The sequence below is a fragment of the Nestor notabilis genome, unplaced genomic scaffold, assembly GCF_000696875.1.
Source record: "Nestor notabilis isolate BGI_N333 unplaced genomic scaffold, ASM69687v1 scaffold6823, whole genome shotgun sequence".
NCBI lineage: Eukaryota > Metazoa > Chordata > Aves > Psittaciformes > Psittacidae > Nestor > Nestor notabilis.
In genome coordinates this window covers 95,683-118,131 of record NW_009920509.1, presented here as the reverse complement: position 1 = coordinate 118,131, position 22,449 = coordinate 95,683, and the positions used below count along the sequence as shown (strand labels likewise).

The following is a 22,449-nucleotide window of genomic DNA, read 5'->3' as shown; positions in this document are numbered from 1 at the left end:
GGCCAGCTTGTGGCTCTCCCTTTGCCACGCTCTTGCCCTTCCCTTTCTGTGAAATCACAGGTTAAAACCCTTGGGACAGTGAATATAATAGACCCCAGGAGACTGCTCTGTGAGCAAGCTTTTGTCTGCAGCAGCCTCTCACACTGGATGATCCCTGCCAACAAGTTCAAAGTTTCATTTATCTCCCCCATCACAGTGCTTAAGGAGTTCATTGCTGGTCAAATGCTTGTTTGTTGGTTTGTTGTTTTTTTTAAACAAGCTCCTTTGTACACTTCAGGGAAAAACCTTACCCAGTTTTCATCTATGGTACTAGCAGTCATTGCTACTGAGAAAGCAAGCTGTGCTTTCATCCAAACCAAGTGTGTGCATCAGAACTTAGTCTAATATTTGTTTTTATTAAAAGCCTCACTAGTGATTTTGTTTCAGTGTTTCTCCTCAAGATCTCATGGATATGAGAGAGTAATGCTGTCACCAAAGATAGGTGACCTTCTGAAGACTGCTATTATACTTGTAACCTTTCTTACTCTCCACCTTTGATTAAAGCTGACATTCTTTTGATGTGCTTTCTATGAGAAGCACTAGATGTGCCAGGTTGTCTCTCAAACAGAAAGGCAATTTTCTTTGCATTTTCCCATGAGTGTGCCCTAACAAGCAAGCTCGTCACCAAGAAGTCTCATGTATATGCTTAATGGTATGGGAGAAGGTCTGAAACAGTGGGGCTTCTAGGGCCCACAGGGAGCATGTTCAGCATGGCCCCAGGAAAATAAAAAGTTAATGTTAATAGGTAGTTTTTATATGATTTCATTAACCAGGTTCAATGTTTTCACTTGCAGCCACAGTATCATCCTAATATACTTCCTGCTCAGCCACACTGGCATCCGCATACACCTGTGAATGTAAGGTAAGCAATCTTCGCTTTGTGAATGAGATGATTACTTCTTTTGGTATCTTAATCTTTTGGCATGAAGCTTTGGTGGATGTACTGGGCAGTTTTCGGCACATGAAAAGCAAACAGAAATTAGACCTATGTGACATAGAGGCAGTATTAAATAACTTCTGTTTAGATTTTGCTTTGGAATGGCCTAAGCTCCTTGATGAAAATTCTGAATTTGAAATAGAACTTCAGTGTATTTCTGTAGGGAGTATGTTGGATGGGAAGGTGCTCATTAGGATCAATAAAACTAGTTGTAAGTTGATCAGTATTTAATCTTCTAAGACAAGGAAGAAACTAATTTTAGGGCAAGGTTATGAGTGAACAGATTCTTGCATTGCAGCACTTTTTTCGCCTTTTGCAGAAATGTACGTGGAAAAATAACATGCGTGGAGCAGTGTGTCAGGCGCTTTCCAATTGATTAGTGTTACTGAAATTATATGGAGTTTTTGAGAACTGTTTCACAAAAACACTCCTGTATGTGGTTTGTGCGATCTTCTTGCATACTTTTTTATTTTGTAACTAGTAATGAGAAAAATGGTGTGAAAATAAATTTTGGAAGAAATTCAGTCTGAGTTAGAAGCAGCTTGGTGACATGCACAGTGAAGGTACGCACCTGCTGGTGGATATGTGTCTGTGCACGTACACGTGATAAAAATCAGCTGCTATTTCATCCTAATACAAAGTGACCTTTTTAGGCTACTCAGTTTTTTAGGCAAATAATCACTGTCTTAACTGAAAAATACTAATACCATTATCTTCATTCCTATTCATCTTACATTTTTATCTCTCTGTTGTTTAACCTCAGGATAGGTAGACCTCATTCTTAGTTTAGGCAAGCTCTGGAGATGAGGCTGAGCTTAAAATGGTTGAAAAGACAATTTGGTCCACGTTTGATTCTGAGAATGCAGGAAAAGGCAAATATTTTATTAGAAATACTGACTAGGCAGAAAAGCCTCATCTCAAAATTCCTAGCATAGAGCAGTAAATCAGCTACTAAATTTATGCTACAAACAGAAGACTTCAAATTGGGTAATTAACTTTGCCTATGCTTCATGTTCAAGATCTCTTGTTTAGGGTTTATTTGTTCTTCTAATTGTTTAAAATGTACAATTTCCATTACAGAAGAGTGATTGCTGAGAGAGGTTAATTATTTTATAAATCATTTGAGGTTTTGCTGATATTTTTCTAAAGATTTCTTCACTTATGATACAAGTCAGTAATATTTTATAGCCAAATAGTTCACTCCGGAGCAGAGTGATACTGAAATAAGCACAATGATGTATTGTAATGTGTGTAGACATTCTCCCCCTTCAGCGTCTCCACTGCCTGGGCAAAGATTAAGGTCATTGAAATATGAACAATGGCTTTCTTATAGCTAGGCTTGAAAGGCTAGAAAGCATACTTAAAAGCTCAGTCGTGCAAGCTTGGTAGGAAAGGTGCTCAGAATTTTTGTCCCAGTCAGGTAGAAGTGTTTAAATATGTGGTTAAAGTGGAAGCTTCAAGTTGTTCTAACTTGAGGTCAAAGTGGAAGAGTTGGATGTTTAACATTCTGGGTAGCTTGATTTGAGAAAGTTTAATCCATTCAACTATGAACTGGAAATCAAACCACAGATTCATGAAATTCTTTCTGCTGGGCATGCAAGTCTAGAATGGGCCAAGGGCTGAAATGGAAATACCTGTGCAATACCTGATGTTATATATGGGGTGTTTTGTTGATTGATTTGTGAAATACTATGTGGAATTACATCTGTCTCCTTAGTAAGATCCTTTCAGTGAAATTATTTGTTTGCAGTTAACTTAATATTCAGTCTTCTGAGAAAATTCATTCCAATTAACATTTGCCATTATATCACTTTAGGATATCTAAAAAAGGTAAAATCTAAACCTGCCTGTGTATCTACTATCATAACAAGCAAAAATAATAAAAATTACCAAAATAAGTGCAACTTCAGTTTGGTAGTAAGGGAATCCCAAGTACTGTGGTTTCCTACATACTGTTCACATTTGTTTTAGTTATTTATCCCAACACACACACACACAAATGATTCAGGAGACTCTGTAGGAGTGGTTGAGGTTAGTATCTCCAAGCAGCAATAAGTAATGAACAAATTAGGAAAAAAATATTTTTCCTCATAGTACTTTTTGCTAGTTTCACTAGTCACAGAGAAATACTGGTACTAACTATGGATCTAGATGTTCATTTTAACAAAATGCACCTGTGTAACTCACAGGCTGCTTCAGTGTGATTAACTGCACCAGTGCTGAGCGAGGAGCAATATTTACGGAAGAGTAATTTTTATTCTTAAAAGGATTGCTTTTTTTAATTTTTTAGACCTTAAGAATATATTTTCATGAGCTCAGCTTTTTGCATGATATGATTTATTTTACTAGACTGTTGTTTGCATTTAGTTTTCCTATAGCCTCCTCCTCCCTCCCCACCATCCCTCTGGGATTCAGGAGCAGTGATGCACGACACTTGTCTGTAACACTTGAAAACAGGGTTTTTAAGATCTGAGCTCTGATTCAAAGCCTTTCAAAATCAGCTAAAGATTCCCAGTTGCTTCAGTAGCTTCTGTATCAGACATGTAGGTCTGTCAGCAGTTCCCTCCCTTGCTGGTTGCTGCCCATCCCACTGTATGCATGCTTAGCACTATCTGGATAAACTCATGTTGCTGTGTAGCACTCATAAGTTTACTTCCATCTCTCACTAACCAATAACTGTGCAAATGGTACAGGCCACCCTATCATGATGACAGGCCATATTGGAAACCCCCCACAAGTGGAGAGGACAGCAATTTACGATATATCCAGGAACAGAACCAGAAGAATTTAGGAGGCGTCCAAAGCATGGTGTACCAAGATAAACTCATGACGACACTCTGAACAGCCATCTTCATTTCACCTGCCATCTCAGACCATCATTGCATTCCATGGTCCTTGTCTGTCTGCAGTACGTTCAAAGTGTATTGTGCGTAATGTGTGTGTCTTTGTATGTACATCCATCCTTGTTTAGTGTTCATGGACATTCTTGGGAAAAGTATTTCCCATATCTTTGTAAAAAAATCTTGAAAAACCTTTTGTGAAAGCTGGTGAGAATTTCCAGTGCCCCTAGACCAGAAATATTTCTGGGGATTTACATTCCACCATACTTTGGAATCTGTGACCCTCTGCCTGCTGGTGAAGATCAGCCATTTGTGCCTCAGTTATTTTTTATTACCTTGTTTCTTTTGAGTCAGATTAATACATGAAGCTTGAGAACTTTGTAGTTGACATGCAAGTAGGAGTTCGGAGGGAGAAAAAAAACAGAATTCACACTGGCAATCAAACTGGCTTGTGGACCACCAACAAAGGGAGCCTACTGAGGTAGACATAGGTTTGGGTGTCTTTTGCTTTTAATCTTTTGTGTTCTGTGGCAAAAATATAGGTGCTTGCCTAACTTAAAAACAAGTATGGAGAAAGAACACTATAATAAACTTCATGGAGTATGTGTATTCCTTTTTTGACTTACTGATTATATTGATAGCATTCCCCAAAACCATACCTGCTGCTATAAAGGCAAGAATGTTAAAAATGAATCCTTGCTAAAAGGGTGCTGCTGTCTTCTTGTTTTTAATGTGATTATGGAAGTGAACTATAGAATCGCATAGGACTACCTACTGATACCTTCTCTTTGTGTGGATTCAAAAACACAACTCATAATCGGTACACTTCAAGATGAGGACAATCCAGTGAAATAGCTCTATTTTTATAAAGTTTTGATGTTTAGATGTTTGCAAAGTTGAATGTATATTTTACAAACTTAGGTCTTTAAATAGGTTTGGCTAGTATTTTGATCACTTGCCGATTATTATTTTTTATCTTATTTTTAAACTGGAAATCATAGTGCCATCTTCACTCATGCATCTGTTTTAATTAGGCCTTACCTCTGTGGTCTCTTTGAAGTTGTTGGAATGAATCTTCATTTGTGATATTTTAAAAATGAAGTAGTTTTTTACTTGATTTTGATAAATACACATTTATAAATAGCTATAACTGAATTTTTTTCAGAGCAAATTTGATAGTGTTTAACTTTTTGTGAAATACATTTGTTTACAAATGCTATCTTTTAATATTTGTTTTGATCTTTCCTGTTTGTGCTAAGTACAAATAAAAATTTTCACTCTTGTTCTGGTTATGATGCATTATTTAATTGTGAAGGATTTGGGGGGAGGGTGGGTAGGTATCATAGAGCTTATGCTTGTACCTCTTTTGCCCTGGAATCAGTAACATTGTGCTGGATCAATGTTTTCAGTGCAGTCTGTAGAGGAGGGAAAACCATAAAGCAATTGTGCCAGCAGGATGTGATGATGCCAGAGTAAGGCCTGAGGTGGGTAATCACAGAGGCTGACTTCAGTTTCCCTAGGCTACTCTTCCTCCGTTTCAGCAGTGTTTATGTAGGGAAGGAAGGAAGAGAAGCTTTGCTGGAGCTGTTGGAATAAGAGCCTGGCTTAGCTGCTGCTCTGAATGCCCTCTGGAGGAGGCTTTTTTTTTTTTCCTTGAATACTCACATTAAAGTGGAGCATTGTTGCTTCGTGATTCACACTCCTACGTTCATAATACAGTATTGTTCTTGTCATATAACTTCATTGGCTTCTCTGTGGCTTGTTGTCAGTGTTCCTCCTCATCATGTGCTGTTATCTGTGGTTTGATTTATTGCTGAAGGTGCACTGAATGAGGGATCTCCTTGGCAGATGTCAAGAAAAGATAGCACAAGGCCTAACTGATAAGTATTAAAATACCTCATGCAGGAGGTCTGCCCACTGGTGAAGAACAACCTGTGGGACTCATGTGTTCTGCAGTTTGTGTGTGTCACTTCGAGGGAAGCACTTGTCACTCTGCTTCTTTGGAGAAGGAGCTCATGCACTCTGCATTCCCCTCACTTTTCCATCTGACATCCTTCTTGCTGTGTGCAGAAATCTCTGTACCAGCAAAAGCACTGAGCAATCAGATAGGTAAGAAGAGATCAATTTCTCTGTTGTTCCTTGCTCTAGTCTTAGTTGGCTTCTTGCAGCAAATGGGCTGGGATACAGTTGGGAAGAGGGGAAGTATATCTACCTGCTTCCTCTCTTACCTCAGCACTGCTGTGACTGGCCTGTGCAGCTTACCTCACCTGAACAAAGGTGGACATGAGTAGTATCCATCTGAACAGGGTAGTACAAGTAAGTTGCTTTGAATTTGAAAGCACTTTGGCTTTCCTAAAATTAGCACACTCATTACTGACAAAGTATTGTTTTTAACAAGTGACTAATACAGGCCTTGTGATGTTACGAATTCAATTTCGTCTTTGAAGCGACACAAAACACTGCAGGTGAAAACCAAACTACGTGGGGAGAGAGAAGACAGGTAGAAAATGTTTGGTTAACTCTGCTGTTAAATGTACTAGCACCTGTTGAAAAATCAAAACACTGGGAAAGTTCTAGCCATATAAATTGATACTACATCCTAAATTTGTGCTGCTACAGGAAGGCACTGGTGTTTATAGCTGCACTAACTCAATCCAGGGACTTGATAGCCCTGGTATGTGAGTATTTATATGTTATGTTGAATGATTTTTAACAAGGAGTTACTCATGAGGAAATGCACACAGTTTTTACCAAAGACCATGTTATGCAGTCATGCTGGATACAGGAAAATCAACACACGTTCTAAATACACAGGGAAGTTGTTTTTGTTTTAAAAAGCCCTTCAGACTGCTTGACGGAGGCACCTACCACCTTCTGAATCCAAAGGAAGCACGTTCTCAGGGGTACCTGTTGAACCCTGCGTGCAAACGTTCTCCATCCCGTTCTGAAGTCTGTTCATTGTGCATGGCTGAAATTGTCTTTTTACAAGTCCACTACACACTTGGAAAGTCTTCTGTAATCTGGTTACAGGTGATAAACACTATCCTCGCATTGGGATGGAGGGTGGTATGTGCAGGTACAGTGATAGGCATCTGGGAAATTACACTGATCTGAAGTCTAGTGTGTAATCAGTGGCATTCTTCCATGTGCTGGAGAATTGCTTCATACTTCTTGGTTGAGGGTATCTTCTGATGATCTCTCTGCATACCTTCCTGCTGCATTGAATAAAGCTGGAAACCAGTTCTTCCCCAGCAGAGCTCAGGCCTGGCTCTTCACTCTGTAGATTCAGATTTGCCGGGAGGTTACTTTTGCCCTGTAATAACTCTGTTGTAATCCTGTGTCCTGTCCCCCAGGATCTGGTAGGGGAATTGAAAAGCTGGGCGATGTCACTTCTGTAACAGGCTAAAATATGTTGCTCTTCAGCCCCAAGCAGGCCCTGGCATGCAAACTGATGACTAATATTGAATCCCGAAATACAACACTGAAAGCGATGGCACTTTTGGTTAATTGTTTTAGTGTGGGCTTTTTCTTTAAACTTTAATTTTCAGCTATTTTTCTCTCACTGATGTGAGTCACAAGCAAAGTGAACAAAGGGATCAGGTTTTGTAATGCATTACCAACGCTGGCAGCAGGGGGGTTGCACGCTTCAGGAGAAGAATTGACAAGTCCTTCCAGACCCTTTAATCAGTGAGCCTGCATGCGGATTGACCAAGAGGAGGATTGCTTTCTCATATTGTGGATGGGAACAAAGCATATATTACGGCCTCGTGACGTAAAATGCTATTTCTCCTTCTTTCTGGATGAGTGTTGCAGAAGATGTCTTCAGCCTGCAAGAGAGAGAGAATTAGAGCTTGCAAGTAATTTTAAGAATGGAACTTCAGCTGCTGACAAAGAGCGAGCTGGGAAACATCTTAAGACAGGGAGAAGTGAAACCGGGTATATCACTTGCTGCTCAGGCATTGAGTTTGGCTAGATGGAGTTCTCTGAGAGGAAGAGGAAGACAATTCAGCACTACAATCATCTGGTTTCAGAGGAGGTTTTCCACAAGTCGTTCGTGTTTGGGTATCTAGCAGGCTGGCTAGCTCAAAGGAGAGAAGTTTTGACACGCGTCCATCTAACCTGACACACCAGATCTCTGGAAAGACTGTTGGTGATGAGTGGTTTTCCTCATGCTCTGTGAAGGAGAACCAAGGACAGCAGACTTGAGGGGGTTGCTGTCACTGCAGCATTGCTAATGGTAGCCAAAGAGACTGTTGGAGCCAGAGCTGCTGCAGATCAGCTGGCATTAATGGACATAAAATAGGAACTGTATTTTTTCTAAATCGATCTCAGACTGTGTGTGTTGTCTGAGGGCTGATCCACCAGGACCCTGGCTTTTTTGTCAAGACTGTGCTAGCCTTGACAAAATCTGCTTTGGGAGCCAACTTGAACTAGCATTTTGCTGGTCAAGCCTCTGCACCCTAACCAAGCTTGTGTTACAGTGTGAGGATCAGGGGGTTGAGCCATTTCAGAATAAATACTATTCTCTGTAGTCATACTGCAAATGCTTAGAAAAATACAGTGCCCTTGTGCATGCTTCCGAGTTTTAGTGACGAAGGGCCTGCAGGAAAACCAGTCATCCTTGCTTAGCTGGCACCAGGCACATAGAAACATGAAGCTTTTGGACAAAACCAATGCTAGTCAAAGTAATAAGAAAAAACACGTAAAGGGACGGACCACACTTTTCTACCTGCCTTTTGCAGTACTTTGCAAAGCAGCCTGTGGAAATGATGAAGACCTTGTTCAGCTTCACTTGTTTTCCATGTACAGCTTCTTGTTCCTTGAAGTGCCTGGCTAAATCCGCTTCCTTTCTGAGTATATGTGCTGTTGCTTTTGTTGCCACAGCATCACAAAGAACAGGTGAAAACTTGATTCAGCTGGAGACCTCCCTTGATATGAGTCATTTCCATTAATAAAGCTTCTGCAGACTGAATGCTGCTCTCGACTGCTAATGACTGTTCCATGACTCCTTTAAAGCAAAACAACTTACTTTGGAACATTTGATTTCACGAGCATTGATCTGCTCTTAGTTTGTGAAGTTCGCAAGTCGAGCCTCTCTGTGCACTGCCCACTGCGTGTGTTAGTATTAGTACGTGCATGCTACAGAAAATGCAAGCATGTCTGTAATAACTTGCATATTGCTTTTAATTTCTGAATGCATTATACCTGCAATTTTGAACAGGACGAAAAAGTATTGGATTTTTATTTATTTTTTCTTTTTTAATACTGTATTTCCCATCCACGTTTCCTAAAGATGGTGGTGGTGTTTTAATTTTTTTTTTTCAGATACAATCTTGGCAGTCTTGGCACACAGATTGATGAAGATGAGAAGTTCCACCAGCCTGATATCTTAGACCCAGTGTTACTTCTTTGGTTTGTGTTTCTAGACTACTGGCTTTCTCTTAACTCTGTGGGGCTACTTTTGGTTTGGTGGCATCTTCTCTTCCATGATCTGTTGCATGTGTCTTTCAGAAGAAATCTAGTTCATTTTCTCTCTAGTAGAAGCAGCATTCATGATGACTGCCTTAGTCATCACACCTTCTGAGAACTGAGAAATATGCCAATTTAAAACTAAGATAAACGTTGAGCTAAGGCTATTGGGGAACCAGTGGAAATGCCCCTTGGGTTCTGTTTTCAATTTGTCACCACAAGTACATTTCCACTTTGGATATTTTTTTTTGTACTTTTCTGTCTTTTTAGTTTGTAATAGGCTTGGTTTTTCCTTTCCCCTTTTCTTTTTCCTCTTCCTACTTTCTAGCACTAGTGATACGACCTTCAACTTTCAACTATCAAACAGCAAAACCTGCAGCTCATCGTATCAAAGGTGAAGATGTATTGGATTAAGCAAGAACAGTTGTTTCATATAGGAGCAGTTTGGAAAACAGAGTTCCTGCCTTAACGATGTCATATGTTGGCGGATTATAAAAAACAGATTTCCTTTTATTTTCAAATGAGGCAGTGAAAAATATCTTTTACTTTCTGTGCCCTGAAGAAAATGAAAGAAGCAGCCGTACTTAGTAGTAGGAAGCACTGATCTAATACAATTAAACTCCATATAAGAAGCTAATTATTTATAAACCATTTTTTTTTCCTCACTAAACCTATAACAACCTCTGCTGAAATTATAACCTCAGCGGTTTCCCTGCCATTATTGATTTCTGCAATTTTGAGAACCTTAGAGAAGTAGAAATACAAAGCACTAATACATCTCCAGTGCTCTCTAAATTGTGTAATGAGGTAGCAATGAGCTGAGTAGCTAAACAGATGACACAGTGGCTGTGTTTTGTTTCATGTCCAGGGGCCAAGCCCCTGAATTTTGAGGCCTCGCCGTCAGGCAGCAGGGCCAGCATGGTTGTGTCCTCAAGCCAAGTCTTTCTTATCAGTAGATGTGCAGGAATCGGACAGGAAGGAAAAGCTCAGGAAAAAAAACAGGGAAAGAAAAGGGTTTATGAGAAGCAGAGTTTTACAGTGGAATGTGCAGTGGGAGGAACTGGAAGAGGAAAAGCAATGAAGTCTGCTAGAGACCGTGGGAATGGAGAAGAGGAATGAAGGAGGCAAGGGAGCTTTGAGACTTCAGCGTCTGTGTCTTCAGCACCTGAAGCTCACTGAATCAATAAGCAAGGCTGATAAGAAGCAAGGCTTCAAGGAACTTGAATGTAAAACTGGATGCTGCTTCTCTATCAAAATTATGAGCCCAGGAAGGCTCCATTTGTTATCACTCATTTTCAGATTCTACTGTTGTATTTAATGTGTCTCTCTCATTCTTCATTTCTGACTTTAAAAAACGTCTGAAAATTGCTTTTAAGATAAAGCAAACGGTTTCTTGCTGTAAATCAGGTGAGTTGCCCAAGTGTTGAAGTGAGAGCAGAGATGGGACAGGTTGCAAATTTGTACATACGAAACCCTTTGCTGTGCTGAATGATTGATTTTTGAATTGCCTTAACCTGTTAATGCTGTCTGCTGAGCAGCTAACTGGCTCCACTGGTAGCATGTTAAAAAGGCAAAAATCTATGATGTACACTGAAGTCATTGGTAGGCAATAGCGTCAGATATGTTCAGGTATGTTCATGCTGGGCTTTAAAGTTACAGCAAATTACTGAAAATTCAGAAGACCATGTATTTTTTTGTAAGGCATTAGCAATAATCAGAATCTGGTTAATTTAGAATTATGAAACTTGTACAGTTTGATTAATTTCTTTAAAAACATGGGGGTTTTTCAAGGTATTTCGGCATTGCAAAGACAGAGACAGAAAGGAGATTTTGTAAGATGGGAGCTTATTGTTAAGGGAAGCCAAATCCAGTGAACTGGCTTTAAGGCTAAAGTGATTTCACCTTCCTAATCTGCAAGATGTGAGGCTGCTGTAGTTCCTAGTTTCTGAGCCCAGCCTGCAGAGATGTTGAGCATGTATTCCAGAGATTTAAATGCACATAAAGCACACATTCATCCAGCCACACAGAGCGAAAGAAGCAGTGCCTTTACCAGCACCCACTGACAGAAACAGCAGCACACGAACCTGGGACAGCACTGAGATCTCAATCCTGTCTGCATACACTCCCAGAGAAAATAAGACTACAGTTAAGAAGATGGCCTAGACTGCAGTGATTGGGGCTTGACCAGCCAAGCATATTGACCAGCAGTTTGCATACATGTGGCTTGTTCTTCCCTGATGCGCACAACGAAGAACATTCCCTTCCCTTGTCTCCTCAGAGTTAACCGCATTGCTCCCAGTTTTGCTAAGCCCAAACCCAAATTTCCTAAGGCTCCCTAGGTAGTTACGGGGTATTACTGATATGGTTTCCTAGGCAGGGCTGGCCTTGCATGGTTCTCACCAAAAAGTCCCCGATACTTCCCTTCAGTGCTCTTTGGCCATTTTTCATGTAGCTCTCCTATAACTACCTGTGAAATCCGGCAATCCTTCAGGACATGCTCTGTGACATTTATAAAAAGCTTACGCTTCCATCTGTTATATCCAGCAGCAACTTCTGTCACATCCTGTGGTTTCTCGTGCTCTCTCTGTTGGCTAAGCCTCAGGCCCATACCTGCATCTCTGTCTGCATTCTTTGGCAGGTATGTGATACTGAGGGAAGGGAGAGACAGACAGATTTGCTTAGCTCATAGGACCTGAGTTATTTAATGGGTGAAGTGGTAGGAAAGGCTGTAGCATGGTTAGCAACCCAAGATCAGCTATAGGCTGTCTCAGAGGCCTCTCTTGGTTTGCTCCTATTTTAACCTGAGTTATTTTTCTTGGATTAGCCACTCTGAGCTGTTTTGTTTCCCAAGGACGGGCATACATTGTCTGCCTGTGACTGAAGGGGGAAAGCAGCACTGGCTTGGGGGAGGATTTAGTCTGTTTTAGGAAATTTGGTATCTGCTTTTCAGAGTTTTTCTCATCTGCAAGGACATCGGAGACAATGAATTTTTTTGGCAGGTGATTAAATACCATTAGCTATCGTTATTATTAATTAAAACCATTTGTAAATGAAGAAAAGCGAGTTTAGTTCCTTGTGGGCATATTTTGCGCGGCAGTTTTGCAAGGCAGCATTTTTTTAACGATCTTTATGTAGAGAAGGTGAAATCTGTGAGGACAATGGCTTTGTTGAGCTGGGATTTGTTTCTTGGTATTTTGTTAGAGCATGCTTTGCCACAGGCTGTGTTCTTCTCGTGGAGAATTCCAGATTACTCCTGCTTCAAACCTTAGTTCAGCACCCTGTCCTGCAGGAAGCTGCTGCATGTACTTCTATATCTCCTACATGAGAAATTCTCTCTGTCACCATTTCTGAACACTTAGTTCTTCATGGTCGTTTTCCTCGCAAGTTGGTTTGTCTGGGAGAAGGCCACTGGCTGCCCACTCCACTTTCTGAGGTGTGCCTAGGAATGGGTGGGGACTGCTGATCATGCCTGGCAGCAGGGAGGGAAAGCTGCAACACATATTCCCAGGCCTTCCCTAATGGAAGCAAATGGGCCAGCTCGCTGGTCATCTGGTGGTGTCAGGGCAGAGCATGGAAATGTAACAGCTCAGTCAGCTTTAGTTACACTTCTCACAGTTTTGGAAGCTGGTTCTGGCGAGCAGAAAGGTCTTGGTTACACGGTGTGTGGGGAGGAAAGATGACATAGGTTTGGTTTTAGTGATCCCGATCCTCCTTTACTTAGGAGCTCATTGCTTTTGTATGTACCAGTCCTTGTCTGCAAAAGTGAAACTTCATCCTCTCCCTTTTCTAAGCAGTCTTCCTGCCATGGTTTGCATTCCTTCTTGTACAGTGCTGGCTCCTCTCAAAGTCTTTTGCTTCAATCTGATGGTTCTGGCTATTAATTAATACCCAGAATACCACCCTCCTTTCCTCCTGTTTCCCCTTCATTCCTCTCCACAGGGAAGTTTCCAGAGTATGTGAAGTTCCTAGGCTTTCTGTGCTACTTTATGTGCTCTAGCAACACAAAGGTGTGTGAGATTCTAAATGCTTTTAAAGCAAGTATGGCTAAAAATTCAGTTAGGGTTATTTGGGTGGTTTTAACTTCTTTTGAAGCATGGGCAGGGAATAAACCCAAAGTGTTTCCTCCCTGAAAGGGTGAGACTAAGCACAAAAATTAATGTTTGGCTTGACATAGCTGTGAAATCTTATCCCCCAGCTGCCACATTGAAGCTCCATGTGCAATGACTGCTTTCCTTAGACTTGAGAGTTTCTCCATGTGCACACATTGATACACATATATGTTAATGGACACTTTAACCAATCCACTGATGATCATTCGGGAGCGCATCTAAAGCCCATTTCAATGTTGGAGAAGGTATTGTTACGTTATGGTGATGGGTGAAATGTCTCCTATTAGGGAATGATGTGGCTGGGGGGAGCATCCCCATGCAACAGGAAGCCTGCAGCGTGGATTTGAGCTGCCAAAAGCTGCGCAAATCACCATGAGGCTTGCTCTGAGCCATGGATGGGGGAGGATTGAGAGGAGTTGTGAAGATGTTTGTGTAAAGCTTCAGGGTTTCTAAATATCAGAAAATTGCAGTGGTTTGGTGCAGAAGCAGTGTCAAAGCAAAGAACAGAGGTGGGTGTGGTGATTGTTGAAGGTTATTTATCACAGCCAGACCCAGAAACCTGGGATGTTTTTAAACCCCACTGTTCAGCTATAGCAGGGAGGTTCCAAACTCAATGCAGTCATCCAGAAGTCACGATAGCTTGAACCTGCTTTCTGCTGTTGCCCCACCAGGAGGGGAGAGACGAGAGCCCTGCTGTTTGCTCTTCCCAAGTACAGGAAGAGTGTGGAAGAAGGGGATACGGACAGGATGCAGGAGTAAGCCATCTCTGGGATGCAGGTGGAAGATGTTTATGCAGGGCTACATAGTTATGTTCTGCAGGAGAATGAGGATGGCAGTTGGGAGGGTGGTATGGAAAGGCAATTACTGTTTTACAAAATCTGTCATTACTCACAGGTTACACCAAAATGGGAAGTCTTCTCACACCAGGCCTGTTGTGGTTGAGAGAGAAGTCCTGGATGGGTTCTGATCTTAGCAGATGAGAAAGTTTAGGGGACAGCCCAGGAGGGATTATATGTTTGTGCTGTTAGGTAGGGGTAACCTGGTTCGCAGCTGAGGTTGTGGAGGGTGGAAACCTGGCCAGTTTAGGAACGGATCTGGTGTTCTTCAGGATCAGAAGATCAACATGAATCAATGACCCCAGGCTATTTAGGAAAAAGTAAATGTCAAGTTCCAGTGTAAAAACAAGATCAGGTCCCGCAGGACATGGGAAGCAACCCTTCCTCTTTGCGATGCATTTGCAAAGCCTCAGCTGGAATGGGGTACCCGGTTCCAAGCACCACATACTGGAGCAGAACAGGAGCCAATTGGGCAGATGGGGATGACAAGATGTATCAGAGCTGTAGGAAATGTATGACCTGTGAGGGATTACTGAAGAAATCAGAGCTCTTCAGACTCTGAAGGGAGATGAGAAGAGCCGTTTTCAAAAACACAGGTTTGTAGCAAGAAATAACCTATTCACTGTGTCTGTGATGGATGAGAGAGGAAATAGCAGGCTTCAATTGCAGTAAAGGAGACAGGATACACAAAGAAAGTAAGTATAGGCATGGTGAGACACTGAAATTGATTGCACAGGGAGGTCATGGAGTCTCTGCTAGTGAAGGTGTTCAGCCAATCAGTTAGGGTAACATTGGCCTGCTTAGTTTGGTTTTCATGTAAAAGGTGGATAATTCAGACTTTCAAAAACCTTTCTGTTCCCGTTTTTTTTTAATGATCTCTGAACACTTGCATGCATGAGTTATACACTAGACATACGGTTTGGTGAGGCAGAAGATGGCTGGAGCACATGAAATACAAGAATGTCAATTGAAAATAGCTATTGAAGCAAAGGGCAAGGAGTATAAAATTATGATAAAGGACTAGTAATGTAAGTTAAGAACATGGAAAAAGTAGTCAGAAAATACATGCTATTCGCCCTGTTCCTCAGTATGCTGCCATTTTGGTCAGAAGAGAGTAATTACATAAGATAGAGGCTAAAGGCAATACCAAGTGTCTTGTGAACTTCGAGTGGCTTTTTGAAGGTTCAGCCTCCAGTAACAGAATCCTCAGGAGTGCTTTGCCAGAGGGAGGAACAGAGAAAGAAGAGATGTTTTCTTCCGTTACATAATAGCTTGTAGGACCCTGCCTCATTTTCCTTGAAGGACAGGAGTTGGTTGTGTAGGAAGCAGCTGGAGCTTGTTGGGAAAACCACACAGGTTAATAACAGAGGAAAAAGAGAAAGCCTGCAGGACAGCCAATTTAATATTAAAAGGTAAAACAAAGGTGTAACACTGACATACTAGGAAGGCCAAAAGACAAATACAAGAGGTAGGATAAAAACTGATACCTGTCCATGTATGCACATAGTCTGAGAGCATTACTTTATGTCCAGGGAGCAAGTATAAAAACCTAGAGGGTTTAGGATACAGACAGAAAAGTTGGTTCATTGAAAGTTGTGATTTATTTGCATCAATGGGTTGGGGAGGGTGCATGAGCATATTATCTTTTCAGGTAAGCCAGACAGAAGCAATTAATAGAAAGAAAAGTTAATGGCAGAAAAGATGCATTGAGGGGAAAAGTCTCAAGTCTCTTGGTTTAAGACAATAGAATAACAGAAAAATAAGTGAAAAACAGATATGGTGTGTGATAATAATGATGCCACCTTGTAGAAACTGCACTAAGATGCCCAATGAGCCCCTAAATTGTATCATCCATCAGCAGTGCAAGAGTTGACTGACTGCTGAGATGAGTCTGCCTCAGTATCTGTTAGTTGCTCTCAGCTGTGGAAGAGTGCAGATGACTGCATCCTTTTAAATAGGCCAGAAGTTTCCACATGGGATTTCACATCAGAGTGCACCGCCTGGATATTGACAGCCTGGCTGGAGCTTTGCAACTTACTGTCCTCAAGGATTTCAGTGCATACTGGAACATCAGCTTTGCTGGGCTAGCTCTTTACTTCATTGAAGTAATGGTCTCCCTGCATTTTATATGGTGTGAGCACTCCTCTCTGAACAGTCAAGAAATACATCAAGAGAATTTGGTGCATGTTTGGCCCCATGCCAAAGGAGTTTTGTCTCATTCTGTTGCTCAGCTAGTTACTATTTTAGCATGGAAGCTACCTCGTGCCCATAGCAGTATGAGGAGTCGGTGTAAGGATTTAGTGTGATCTCATTCATTTTGAAAACACCAGTTGAAAATCTGCTAAACCAGCCTCCTGGTGGGTAAAAGGAAAGCAACTCCCAAGCGCATGGGGGTTTGTATCTTGAGAAATATTTAATCGTAGACTGAAAAAAAGGATGTGCTGAGGCTCCAACTCAAAACTGATCTTATTTCCAATAAGGGTTTTAACTGTACAAACAAAACCAGCTATCTTCTCAGTCAAAAAATGTCACTTCAATCCAAGATGCTCAGAGGGAGAGTGCAGGAGAGCTGTTACAATTAGCGTGTGATCTCATTGCCATCACCTCTGTACCATTTTCCTCCAGTAGGCACTTGCTTGATTTGATTATAACAGTGAAGACAGTGAAGCAGTTTCAAAGACAGAACAGTCCTGGATTATCTGAGCTTGCCCAACCTATCCCCTGTGGATCAGACACCTATTTGTACTGTTTCCTTAAGGCAAATAAGGCATCAGAAGTGCCTTTATTGGCAGTCGTTGCTACGTGCGGGGAACCTGCCAAGATTAATATACAGAACGTTCCCCTCCCCTCCTCCTGCTTTCAAAAAGTAACCAGCATAAAAGTGTTATTCAATTACTACCCAGTCAGAAACCTCATGTTGTCAGAAGCTGTTACTAAGAAGACAGCAGTTATTAATGATGTACCAAGTGGCATGCTTCAGCATATCTTTGGAAAATATACAGATGTGTTTATTTGCAGATGACTGGTTAATTTTGCTTTGAATCAGTAAGTAATCTGCAGAGAACATATGTAGCAAGTAGCTAGGTATAATTTATTCATTGTTTCCTTAATTATTCTGTTCAGTTTTACTCCTTACTGTCAGGTTTTCAGCTGCTGTTAGTAATAAAAGCTGAAGATATCATTTCTTTAGCATTTTTTGAATGGGCAGGGGATTCATCTTTTCTTGGAATGAATTGATTTACTGCAACTACTGTCTAATGTGAAAAATTTAAGCATTCCTCTGAGGAAAAAGCAATCGTCATTTGCAGTATCCATATAGAGTTATCTCAGTCTTTTTTTGTTTACTGGTATGGAGAGAAAATATCATTTCTGGAAATTCATCATAATTTCAAACAGTAAGTAGAAACAGCATCAGTTAAAACTATAGAGGAAAATCAACAGTGTCACTTGACACCTCTGGGTTAGATATGATGAATTAACATTTCATCATGTCTCCATTTCTCTGTATATTATAGACTGACAACAGTTCATCTGACTAAACACATGCAAAAAACCCCTCTTAGTTTGCCAGAACACATATAATTCCTTTTTGTCCAAGCATTATTTTGCATGTTGTTACCTCTAAAACCTATTATTTCCAAGGGGAACTTTCTCCACTTTTCCCAAGTCACAGATTTTTCATACAGCTATTTTGCACCACGAGTTTGGAGGCCCAAACTTTCCCAGGAATGTAATGTTATTCTGGGACTGTTCCTTGGTCTGCTCTTCTGTCAATTTCACTTTAAAGAAGCTATTGTTTGCTGCCTGTCCACTTTCCTATCCCACTTTCCTTAAGTTGCAAATTCTGGGAGGACAAATTTTGATGTTTTTGAGGATTGTGTTCCATCAGTCAGAATTTGGCTCAGCATAGGAGTCTAGCAGAGGTTTTGTTGCATGTAAAATCAAAACTACTTCTGATATTAATAAATTCATACCAAAGAAGAAGAGGCATTCTTTTTCCTCACCTTATGACTCCCCTGGTAACAGAAAGCTAAGGATTTGGGATATACTTCATTAAAAATGTTATTTACAAAGAATCTAGGCATTTTTTTCCCAAGAAAGTTTGCACTCTGTCTCTCCAAAAGCACAGTTTGTCCTACTGCTTACTGCTCTAATATGAACTGAATTTGTTTTGTAGCTATCCCTTGAACAACAGTGATCTGCATCAGTTCAACATTGAGGAGAATGGTGGAACACCATATACTGCAAAAATACCTGCAAGGCACCACCACCACCACCGTCATCACCACCACCTCACGAATTATGGCGCCCTTGCTCCAGAGAGCAAAGACATTGTTCCTCCTGTTCCAACCCCAAACAGTAAGTCCACTGCAGTAAATGTTATTTCAGTAATTGTGCTGTATTCAGATTTGTCTCTGGCAAGGAGGCAAAGGAAACGAAAGGAAAACGACATGGTGTTTCAGTTTTCCCTCTTGAAGAATATGCTGCTTCTTACTATTTGCTAGCTTTGTAAGCGTGTGCAAACGAGACAGGATTTTTGCAATTTCCTGGCTTTGCTACAGGGCTGTGGGATTGGTGTTAGTTTGGTGTTCCATAGCTGAACAAATACCCAATTAGTGACAGATACTGAGTCTCTAGCCACTTGGCTCAGGCTGTTCTTTCATTGTTACTATTTATTTGTATAATTTCACAAACCTCCCCTCATCTGCCATTGTGTTTTGCTGATCCTTCAGCCCTCATTATCTGGATCTTTTACTTTCATGTCTGAGTAAAAACAACAGAAATTTTGGAGCACTGGACAATCAGCATCTTACTCTTAGTTTGTGTAATGGGAACAATTCCTGCTCAGCCTTACCTACCATGACTGGAGTGTGCTTGCTTGCTTGGCCAAGAAATTCTTGGCTTGTAGAAAGCAAAGAGGAGAAAAGCCTTTCTGTTCCTGTTGTAATCTTGGAGAGTTTGGGTGTAAGTCTCCGTAGCTAAACATGTACAGGCTTTTTTAAGGGTACATAGCTTGGCCAAATATTCATAGGTTTACACAAGAACTGGAAGAGGAACAGCCCTGCCATTGAGTAATTCTACTTCTTGCTCTCCAAATTTATGATCTCTGCACTCTGCAGTGTGTGAGATGCTGAAGCTGTGTAAGAATCTCAGAAGATGGGCAAAACAATGTATAACCTGTCCTTTTCCTTGCTTCATAGGCATAATAAATTCTTTCTTTGCCCAGTTTTTGCCTTTATAATTGTAAGTCATCCTGAGATACGCATCTGTTACGGAATCTTTCAGCCTGGGCTGTTAATCTGGCAACTTTTAAATTCCCAAAACTAGGCTTTTGTAATGGACAGTGCTGGGTGATGGTGACTTTAGGCTGTCCCACCTCTTTTATTGATTGAACACTCAATGCCGGCATACGTTTGTGCTGGGAAGTGCCTAAGGTTGGCATGGCACCCCCACTTGGTGCTGCCACAGAGGCCCTGGCCAGGCAACTGGGTACTCCAGCACCGCCAAAGGGTATCTTGGCCATGGTCTGTAGTGACCCGACCAGTGCCATCCGTGAGGGTGGCACAGGCCATCCCGCTGGGTACCTGCTGGGCCTCGGCCAGCCGGCCATGGGTTGCCCTGAGGGGTGGCTGAGCACTGGCAATGGAGGGATGCTGGTAGGGCTGATCTGGACAGCCACACCGGGCTGTCAGCCTGGTGTAGTGGGAGGCAGTGACCTTCCTGGGGGATGTGCCAGCCCGTGTTTTTCTTTCCCAAATTAGAGTTGAAGCACACCAGGAAATTGGGTCAGAGCCAGCTGTGCTGCTGCTGAGTGTGTCAGCCCTGAGGACACTGCAGACCCCACCACCCTGTCCCCCTCCAAGGGGCTCCCACCGTCCTGCATGTGGCCCATAGCCCCATGTCAGCTGGGCTTCTGCCCCAGCAATGCTGCAGCAGGGCCAGTCTCTACCTCCCCACAGCCCCACCAAGCTGGGCTCACCTGTAGAGCAGAAGGTGATTTGAAACAACAGCAAAAACCACAATACAGGGTGTTTATTCCAGCTCTGTGTCTCCTTTTAGGCTGCACTGCTTTTGTACTCCTCCTTATTGCTGAAATAACCTTAGAAACAGCTTAGAAAAGCCTAAGAGCAAAACATCAGGAGCAGGTTTGCACAGGAACAGGTTGCCCAGAGAAGCTGTGGCTGCCCCGTCCATGGCAGTTTTCTAGGCCAGGTTGGACAGGGCTTTGAGCAACCTGGTCTAGTGGAAGGTGTCCCTGCCTGTGGCAGGGGGCTGGAACTAAGTGAGCTTTAAGGTCTCTTCCAGCCCAAACCATTCTAAGATTCTGTCATTCTCTTTGTGCCCAGTGAGTGCTACCTTCAAGATGAAATGTAGGGCTGAGGAGGCTGTGTCCCCCAGGCATGGGAAGGGCAAGATCTCTCCCCCAAACCCCACAGCCCTCACGGGGCAAAGCCTCTGCAGCCTGTCTAGCAGCTGCAATGGTCTGAATGGGATTTCAACAGCCAAGACGTTCATGTGGCACCTATTACTGGAGACAGATTTACCTTTCTCTTTGTTTTGTCTGCTTAAGGCTGTTTCATGCTAGCTATTTGATTAGAGAAAAGGGAGTCAGTGTTGGTTCCTGACATGGCGTAATGCCAGCAGTGCCAAATGCCGATTCCCGGTTTCTCTTAGAGAGCAGAAAAGGGTGGGGCGCCTCCAAGGGGAAGCTGTGGAGGAGGCAAGCTGACCGTGTCCAGCTGAGCTCCTCAAGCAGCCATACATACCATGCACTGGCTTGTCTCAATACAGGCATGCTGCCCCATGGCAACCCATCACTGATCCCCTGAGGAGGCAAAGATGGTTTTCCTTGAAAGGCCAGTCTGCAGTTAGACCTTGCATGTCTACTCTGTCAGAGTGGTGGCAGTTTGGGCAGGACCACTTCCCGTAGAGCAGAATCAAAGTTACTCATTTGCAGCTTGAGGTGAGAGGTCTAGGTGCCTTTTCAAGGTTGGTGCTCAGGGGGCTTGCTTTGGTTCAGTTTGTTTTTAATGGATTCATTAAAATGCTGCTCATGCTATTTCAACTGAGAAAACCATCTTGTAGGGAGCACGCGGAAAAGGCTTGTGAGCTGTGTGCTGAAACAGTTCGGAGCATGCTGGCTGTCAGTCGGTTATCTAGGACAGCACACATGGCGAAGTCTGTGGGACAAGAAGAGCTCAGGCAGAGAGGACGCACTATCAGGGGTCTGTGTCAGGAACATGGGGACCATGGCGGGCTGATGTCTGGCTCCAGCCTCTGTGGAAAGGCCACTGCTGTCGAAGTGTTTCTAGGAAGTAAGTGGTCACTAACCTGGGGACAGTCCCCGGGAAGAGGGTGCTTGTGACCAAAATATCTCAAGTGGAAATGCCTGGAGAGCAAAAAGGTCTCATGGGGGGAATACACTTATCCTATACATAGGAATACACTCATGAGGCTGACAGAGGTGAGGCCATGCGCACCAGCACTCCAGTTTGGCTTTCTTGTGTTTTTCCAAGGGACCATGGGCATTTTGTGACTTCTTCCAGTTCCTACAGACTGGACTCGTCTCTGAGGTGGCTTTAAATTCATCTCAAGAGGAACGTGGAGTGACCCATCAATATGTACCCGGCATTGTGTCAAGAGAGGGAGAAAGCATGTGCCTTTACTCCACTTACACTTATTCTGATAAATGCCAAAATTCCAGTGCAATTTGTAGGCCATTGGCAGGAGAGAGGGAAATGACAGTATGCTCAGCCAAGGTTCCCTTTCAATACTAGTGCTTGTTTCTCAACAAACGCAGCCTGGGATTTTGTTACAGAAAACAAACCCGGTCCAGACCTGCCTGATTTTTCACATTCCAAGTAATTTGTCTACTTCAATTACTGGAGGAAGTGAAACCCGCTGAAACAAATCTGACGCGTGTGTTTATGAAGGCAGTTCAGCAGAAGATGTTGTTTACATGCATTCAGCCTGATGACTGTATTTGTGATACTGCCCTTCACCTCAAAGCTCATGTACACCGATCGTGTCTTATTATGCAGCAGATCTCGCTCTGGTGTATTCACAGAATCCCAGTCCCAAGGACCACTGTATTCAACAGTGCTTAGCCTTACAGCGCCATTGCCACCACACAGAGAGGTTGAGCTGCTTGCTAAGCCTAATCAGCACGACAACGTCATGCATGGGTTACCAAATGCACATGAGCAGATCCTCTGGCA

The 22,449-nt window shown here is 42.3% G+C and overlaps 1 protein-coding gene across 1 annotated transcript in view; it reads left to right on the top strand.

Annotated features, from left to right (window-relative positions):
- Positions 1-22,449, top strand: part of EPB41L4B (erythrocyte membrane protein band 4.1 like 4B) — a 123,721-nt gene that overhangs the window by 33,325 nt on the left and 67,947 nt on the right. The window contains exons 15-16 of the mRNA XM_010010695.1: positions 834-901; positions 18,408-18,589. Of these exons, the coding sequence (XP_010008997.1) occupies positions 834-901; positions 18,408-18,589 (250 nt within the window). The remainder of the gene's footprint in view (positions 1-833; positions 902-18,407; positions 18,590-22,449) is intronic.